This window comes from Anas platyrhynchos, chromosome 1, assembly GCF_047663525.1.
Source record: "Anas platyrhynchos isolate ZD024472 breed Pekin duck chromosome 1, IASCAAS_PekinDuck_T2T, whole genome shotgun sequence".
NCBI classification, from domain to species: Eukaryota; Metazoa; Chordata; class Aves; order Anseriformes; family Anatidae; genus Anas; species Anas platyrhynchos.
The window spans coordinates 32,287,936-32,296,281 of record NC_092587.1 but is presented as its reverse complement, the minus strand read 5'-3'; the positions used below and the strand labels follow the sequence as shown (position 1 = coordinate 32,296,281).

The 8,346-nt window shown below is 45.5% G+C and overlaps 1 protein-coding gene across 1 annotated transcript in view; it reads left to right on the top strand.

Moving 5' to 3' along the window:
* The first annotated feature begins 3,758 nt into the window (after positions 1-3,758).
* The window catches only part of NELL2 (neural EGFL like 2), a 148,833-nt gene continuing 144,245 nt past the window's right edge, over positions 3,759-8,346 (top strand). The window contains exons 1-2 of the mRNA XM_038166632.2: positions 3,759-4,232; positions 4,328-4,456. Coding sequence (XP_038022560.2) covers positions 4,178-4,232; positions 4,328-4,456 — 184 coding nt within the window. The 5' untranslated portion in view covers positions 3,759-4,177. The remainder of the gene's footprint in view (positions 4,233-4,327; positions 4,457-8,346) is intronic.

Here is an 8,346-nt window from a genome sequence, read left to right as displayed (position 1 = left end):
TGAAACATTCATGACTGTAACTAAAATCAGTGATGTATCTTCGGCCGATGCATGTTTGAGAAGATTGCCAGGGCTTTTTAACGGGGCTGGTGCTGTCATGGTCGAGCATGCAGCTTACTCGGTTTGACAACCCCTGCTGGGCCTCGGCCAAGTGCTGTATTTAAATCCCAAGTTCTCCACAGCTTCCCTGGTCAGAAACACAGAGTGCATTTTTGAGATGGGAAACCTTCATCGTGCAGGACATGGATACAGACACCACTTCTGAGCTGGCAGAAGCTGTGAGACTGGCAAACTGCAAAAAGAAGATGAGCAAAGGAGTGTACATGCATACACATTTGTGTCTGAGGAAGGGAGAAGGAGGGGGAGCATGTGTGCAAGAGAAAGCTGCTAAAGGGCAGAGAGCAGTTGGGGAATCGGGAAGAAAAGACTGCAAGGAGGGAGCTCTGAGGAGGCTGAGGACGTAGCAGAAGTAAATTTCCTGATTTATAGGTACTAACACATAGAAGTGTGTATAGGTTGGAGGGAGGGACTGCTGCAGGAGAAGTTCACAGGTCAGGAGGCTGGCAAGAAAAAAAATCGAATAAACACCTGAGGTCTATTGCAGAACAGCACCCAAGGTTTGCTCCTCACTGCTCAAGTCCCCATTTAGAAAACAAGTGCAGATGAGTTTAGTGGTCTCACCTTGGTACATCCTGGTACTTGAGGCACCACACAACTGGATGGATTTTGCACGCAATAGCTTTCATTGAAGAAAAATCTGGATCGTAATGATGTAACGGTGCAGATACAAGTCCCCATTGAAGGGTGTCAAGAGGAACTGCTGCAGAGTAATTTGCCTGTTTTCCCTGTTGGTAGCTAATAAAACCCCTCATCCCAAGCAATATCAAATTTACTCCAATTAAAAATCTGCTTCTCTATGACAACAGACTATTTCTCCTCGTTCCACTTCAAAAAGTATTAATTATGTAACATCATGTTTTACAAATATTTTTTTTTCTTCCATATAAATGCGGCATTAAAGTACTATAACGTCGAGTAAACAACTGTTTTGCAGTATAAGGAAGTTTGTTTTCTATACTCTGAGAAAGAAGTTGCATCAGTGTTGTGTAAGTAGGTCAGTGACAATTCTTTATGTATTTCTTAAATTCACATGGACTCTCCAGGTTCCGGCATAGGAATGCAGGGCTAAAGCTACTGTGAATAAAATATTCATGTTTTTCTTTAAAAATAAATAGACCCAGATAAGCTGCAGTAAGAGAGGTAATGCTTTCCCAGGGCAGGATTGTCATCGGCACACTTTAAGAGCTTTACTTCCTTCAGTTTATTAGCATATAATTAATATTAGTATAATTAATATGAGATTCCCTTTGCAATGAAATCATTCATGAATTTGGGACTTGCAACACATGACTTAACTTTCCGTTTGTCATAAAAATTGTTGTGAATATCAGCCACTAGTCAGAAGACCTACTTTTTTTTTTTTTTTTTTTTTTTTTTTTTAGATCTAGTAGGGGTTTTGGTGGGAAGGAGTCAACACCATGATACCCATTTCACATGAAAATCTCACTGCAGTTGGAACATTTATGCCCAGAAGACTTCTATAAGCCAGCTGTATTACAGAACTTGTGTTACACAGTGTGCTCCCACATGTGTTCCCGAAGGAAGGAAGGAAGGAAGGAAGGAAGGAAGGAAGGAAGGAAGGAAGGAAGGAAGGAAGGAAGGAAGGAAGGAAGGAAGGAAGGAGAGAGATATGTCAAAGACATCTAGGTTCTGGAGAGCCTTGAAACCTGCTGAGAGCCTTACAGGTTAATATCTGGAATAGACTGCTTTGGTGAGAGACCTGCCTTAATATAGAAAGCTCTGGATTATTTTGCTTTCACCACTACGTTATTCTTATGTAGATGCTCTACCATTTTCTTAGGTCTGTCACCCTTTGCTATGCATGGGATAGATTACGGTGAGCCTTGGTGTGACGCATATGTAGATCTCTTGGCTAAAAGATATGGTTTTCATAAAAGGGAAGAGCCAACTAAAGTTTTAGCTACATATTTGAAATATCTAATCATCAATATCATGTTCCTCCTGTTGGTAGAAAGTCTCTTTCTGCTGTTCACTGAGTTGTTGGTTAGCTGAATTATGTCACTACTGACATCTCACACACAAACACACCTCTGTGTATGTCTATAATGTCTGCCCTGGGCTCCATGTAGAGAATGGGGAGCAGACAAAGCAGGTTGGATGGCAATTTGAGTGATTTTTCATGTATGTGACACAACGATGAGTGGCCACTCCCTGGGGATCTCTTGAGAGAGAAATGGGTTATCACAGGGGCGGGCTCCACCTGATTTACACTCTTATGCCTCTGTGGCAGCTCCAGCTGATGGAAATTGTTGGTGACTGCCTGCATACACAAGAATTAAATGTAGGTGTTTGCCCCTCTTGTTTTGTTCGCTTCCACATCTGACTCAGCTGCCTGTGAGGTTCATTATGCACCATTATTGCTCTAGATTTTGAATCCCTTTCTTAAATTAATTGCTTCTGGTTCAGTTATCTGTAACCCATGTGATTGAAATAGCATGAAAACAATCACTGGTGTGTGGTCGTTGTCCATTAACTCCCACAGCAAAACCCTTCTTCCCCCAGCCTGCTTGTACAGCTAGTGGATTACATGAGTTCAGGGGCATGGTGTGACTTTGCCAAGGGGCCAGAGAAGATGTGTTGGTGTAGCAGAGGGGTTTGCCTGGCCAGGACATCACCACCTCCTCTACTGCCTCCACCACCTGGAGGGGAAGCCTGGAGCTCTCCAAGGGTGCAAAGGAGAGAGGACACACCGGAGCTGTGCCCAATGCCCCGGCTGTGGGCTTGGCTTGAGGGATGGAGTTCATTCTTCTGCCCTCATCTTTAGACAATCCTCTCTCTTATTTATTTATTTTTTCTTCTAGGAGAGAAGGTGTTTGCTTTTCATGTTGCTTAGGATCTGGGTTGGTTAATCTGGCCCAGAAAGGAGATTCACCATTGCCTCCCACGGTGATGAAAAAAAAAAAAAAAGAATATGGAGGAAAACACCTCTCTTAGTCCTTGGAATTAGTATTCAGAAAGATTTGTAAGGATCATTTCTAAAGATTTTATTATTTGTAAAGACCGTAAGAGATGAATTTGGGGGGAGGCCAACAGACGCCACAGGAAATCACATATAAATCAGGGTCTTACTGGCGTGTATGCAAAGCTGGCAAAAATTAAAAAAAAAAAATCGATTCCTTGTTCTGCAGAACGCGGCCAACGGGCAGCAGGGCGTTAGCATGGAGCATCAGGAGCCCTTACGAACGGGAAGGTAAGCCCGAGGCTGCCCTGGGCCCCCGTTACACCCAGTGAGGCTCAGAAACGCCACTTGCCGGGGGAAGGGGAGCTGCCGGCTTGCAGGGAGGTGATGCCAAGCCGTCCTTCAGGACGGGGCGGCCGGCACCCCAGCGCTCAAAGTCCCGATTTCTCCCCGTTTCACCCCCGACTTTATTTTCCCGGGATCAGCCCCGGCTTTCTCCCGTCTCGGGATGACTCCGGCGGGAGGGGAGGGGGCGACAACAAATCAAGGGGAAAGGGGGAACCCAGAGGGCTGCCTGCCGCCCCCCTGCATCCCGGGGGCTCCGGCGGCTCCCTGCGGGCGAGGCGGCGCCGCCCCCGGCCCGGCCCGGCCCGGCGGTGGGCGGTGGGCGGTGGGCGGCTCCCGCGGCCTCGCCATAAACCGGCGGCCCCTCCCGCCGGCCTCCGTGCTCCCGCTGGACGGCGGGGAGCGGAGCGGTGCTCCCGGGGGGGGGCTCGCCGGGAGGAGGCTGCTGCAGGAGCAGCGGGAGCATCCCCAGCCGGGAGGGAAGGGGAGGCTGCGGGGCACGACCTGAAGCTGCCTCCCCGCCCCGGTGGTCGGAAGCCCACCCGGAGGAGAGAGGAGGAGAAGGGGGGGGGTTGCGCTGCCCGGCCCGGCCCCCCCGCCACCGCCTTTGTGTGCTCCGGCCGGCCGCCGTGATGCGCGCTGCGGGGCGGCGGGGGGTCCGCTCCTCCCGGTGAGAGGCGGGGAGGCAGCCAGCCTCTGCCCCCCTCCCCGGAGCCTTTTTTTATTAGTATTTTTTATTCTTTTTATTTTGGAAAGGGGGGGTGGGCTATGGACTGAGCGCTGCGCTGTGCCATGGAGTCCGGCAGCGGCTTCGGCACGCTCTGCCTTCTGCTCTGCCTGGGGCCAGGTAAGGTGCGGGGGTCCGGGGGAAGGGGCACGGAGGAAGGGGGGGGGGGGGTGCGGAAAGTTGCGGCGGGGTTAACGGCACTTTTTGTGGGGCAGTTGCAGGCTTTGGCGTGGACCCCTCGCTGCAGATCGACGTGCTGGCCGAGCTGCGGCTGCCGGGCTCGGCGGCGGGCGTGCGGCAGGTGCCGGGGCTGCACAACGGGAGCAAAGCCTTCCTCTTCCCAGGTACGGCCCCGAGCGGCTCCCCCAGCACCCCCTCCTCTTCCTCCTTCCCCCACAGCCCGCTTTTCCTCCTTTCAGTCCCCCTCTTTTTAATCCTTCGTCTGGTAGACGCTTAATTAAAGTACAGCAGGACCGGGGATGGCAGATGGCTGCTTGTGCGAGCCGTGGGGTGCGGTGATGAATAACAGCACCACCCACTCCTCGGCTCTACTTGGGAACCGCCGAACATGCCCCCGGTCCTGCCAAGGCAACGCTCGCTCAAAGTTTCCCGTGAATCCGGCAAAATGCTGCAGCCGGAGTGCCCCAGAGGAGCGAGGCAGATGGTGAAAAATACCGCTTTTTACTGATGAAAGTGGCCTTTGTGAGCTCCGGTGCCATGCCCGCTGCGAGAAACAAAGGCTGAGTTTGGGCTTTTCAGAGTGCCTGTGATTTTTTTTTTCTATTCCTAAATAAATAAATAAATTTTTAAAAAAAGAAAAGGTAGTCTTGTTCCACTTCTCAAAAATACAGATACACTTATTTCAAGATACTTAGACTTTCTAATATTGTGAGTCACACAGATCTATAAAATAATTCTCAAAGGACAGCTGAATTTGTTGGCACAGGTTGCATCGCCTACACTTGCTCATCTTCAGTGTATTTTTGAGTTATGCTTTAATAATGTACCGATATCTTAAGTGAAGCTGGAGTCCTGAACATTTTCAGGAAAAATTTCTTCTTCATCTGAAAAAAAAAAAGCCTAAAAATAGCCTTTAAAAGCACATGGAAGATGATGAAATGCTCTTCAGAAACCTGACTAGAGAAGAGCAAGGGAATATAGCTCAACATCTGGTGGAGCAAGAGGAAATCTCTGCAGCAGCCCATAGTTTTCAGATAGAGGGACTTGGTTGTTGAAACTCCTGGCATGACAAGAAGCCAGCTCTGGTCTGAAAGAATTTCTGGTGCAACAGGCAGGAAGCTGTTTCCCATGCAGAAGAGTTATAATTTAAGGGAGATGAGATCTGGAAAGGGAACTTCTCTTTCATGGTTGCTTTAATGAGATAATTTATTAGAAGCTAATAGTTGCCAGGGGCTTTTTTTGAGGTGATCTCTATAGCGGTGTCCTTCCCTGGTACAGCCAGCATGTGTCACTATGGACACTAATGTGGAGACGTGCACGCTGTGCGCTCTGAAGCACTGACACACGCTGCTTTTATTAAATGTCAGGGGTGGGCTTGCAGCTTCAGAACAGCCTTCTGTGAGAGGGTGACTGTGGGGAATGGCAACACGTTTGTATGGCTGCGTGCTTCCTAGTAAAATAGCTGGATTCTTGAGGTGCTTAAGGTACAGTGGTGCTCAGAGATGAGGTCCCTCTGTGTTACGATGCAGTGTGAAGGTGAGGAGTGAGACCTCCCTATGACTTCAACTTTAATAGCAGTAGGGGTTTGTAAGCATAACTCTATTATGTACTTTCCCTAGTGTTGGGACAAAAAGATTGCTGGGTTACTAAAGAATCTTTCAAGTTATTCCCTCTTGCTTTGTAACTATGTGAATATGCAGTTCCCAAGGAGGCTGCTAATTTAGCTGTAACAAAAGCAGACAAACGTTTTTTTTTTTTTTTTTTTTTTTTTTTTTCTTCCATGCCAACCTTGTATTTTGTTTAAAGGAATCAGGAATAAAACAGACACGAACACTTGGGTCTACGTAGTGGTTAACTCGGCATCCTTCGGTGCCCTAAAGGATTGAGTATACTTCTCCTGTTACTACATAAAACTCCTGATTTTCTTATAGGAAATGGACTCTTTAGTGGGCAGGCAGTGTCATTTTTCTAACTTGCTTTTAGAAATACAGACATTGCCCTACTCAGTCATGCCACTGGTCCATGTAGTCATTTTTGTTCTGTTCTTAGTGTTAACACCATGGGAACATTGCTGCAGCGTGTGCCTCTTAATGTATGTATTTACAGTGTCTGAATTTGAAATACATATTCTTGCTGGCTTCGGATTTGTTTTTTTGCCTGTGTGTTTTTCCTTACTTATACGAAAGCTGTAGTCCTAAACCCAAATAATTTGGGGGAAGGAAACATGACTTTAAATCTATGAACTTACTCTCAGAGCTTTAACTTCTGGTCCTTGTCCTTCTGATTTCTTCAGAAGATGAATAGTCTATTGCACAACATACATTCTTATCATTTTAGTGTGTTGTCTTTTCGATAGACTGGTGTAAAGACTCACTTTATATATGCTTAAAATATACAAAAAGCCCAAACACTGTTCTTCATTTTAGAAAGAAATTATGAAAGTGGAGGTTGAACTGAACAGGCATATAGGGATTATATGGTGGGGAAATTGTACATACAGCTAAAGCAGAATGGTCTCTCTTCCATTTTTAGGTGAAAAGACAGCTTTTATTGCTTAATTGAATGCAGCATTGATTTACAATACAAGGGGTTTTTATCATCTAATTGGCTACACTGATAAATTCTCCTTTCCGTAAGAGATTTTTAAAGGAATTTATATCTAGATCATATAACACAGTATACAGCTGCCATGCATTGTTTTTTTCTGTTACCGTCTATTCAAGAGCAGTTAGATTCCTCCTTAACAGTTACTGATTTAGAAGCAATTCAAACCATTTGCAATTTTTGTTCACTTGGACTTTCCTTTCATGTATCAGTCTGATCTCTTGCTATACACACCCTGTAGAAAGCATAAGACTTATGAAACAGAACTCTTCCCACTGGCTTCATCAGGATTAAATGCTTAGTCATGATTTTAAAGCTTTTTAGGTTTCTGATGTTGCTTGGTTGTAGTGGCTTGGTAGCACCTGAATGCCAATGCAATCTGTCCCTGTATAGCTGCAGGGACTTTATTTTTCTGTAGGAAAGTGATTTACAAAGTAGTTGTAAAATGTTCCAGTGTAGCTCGTGGGAAGATGGAATTATGAATAGAAAACAGGAGGAAGTCTTCAAAAAAAATGTTAGTGTTGCTATATATGAACATCTGCCAGCACTTCCTAGCCAAAAGCAGCTATTATGAAGTCAAAATATGTTGAGAGGAAAATTATTTCTTTTCTGGTCAGAGCACAGAAGTCAGAGATCTGCACCACAAACTTCTCTGTTGGTGCCTGTTTATGTATTACAGTGAAATTTTCAATACCTTAGTTATCCCTTTGAAAAATGGGGATGACATTTAAGGTAAAGCCCAAAGCAAATGAGTGGATTGGAGTATAATTAATGTGTTTGAAAAAGGCTTTGAAATCCTTTTGGAGAAATCCTAATTGTCATTTTTACAACTTTCTTTGTAAATGACATCAATACAATCTGAGGTGATAAGTGGGGATTGAGGTAAATGTTGCCATTTTCCTATGCAAATATGCAAATCATATTGCTGCAAGACCACTTGAGCATGTGAACACTTGATGAGGCAGACAGAGGTATCACCAATAGAGGCTGGATAGTGTAGAGAGTTTTGGGTATGTCAGACATATCTGACTTCAGTAGGTTTCCTGAGCATAGGCTTCACTTCAAGCACATGTAAGGCCCAATGAAGCCAGGCATTTCAACTAACAATGGAAAATGTTTTCGGATGTGAGAATCTAAAGGCTGCCAGAGTAACTTTGTTTCCTTCTGGCAGTCCTCTAAGCAGAGACTTTGGCACCTTCTCCCCTCCATTAGGCTCTGTATTGTTATTATATCTTATATAATACTTTGATAGTGTTTCTGGGTCCCACCTGAACTGCTGTAATTCAATGTTATTGTCCAATGCACTAATGGAGACATCTTTCAGTCACCTCTAGCAGTAGTGGAAAGTGGTGGAAGGTACATAGTAAATCAAGTGAAAAGGGGCACAAAGAGTGAAAATGAGAGCTAAGTGATATGTAAGGAACATATATATCCATGAAAAGGTGTATGT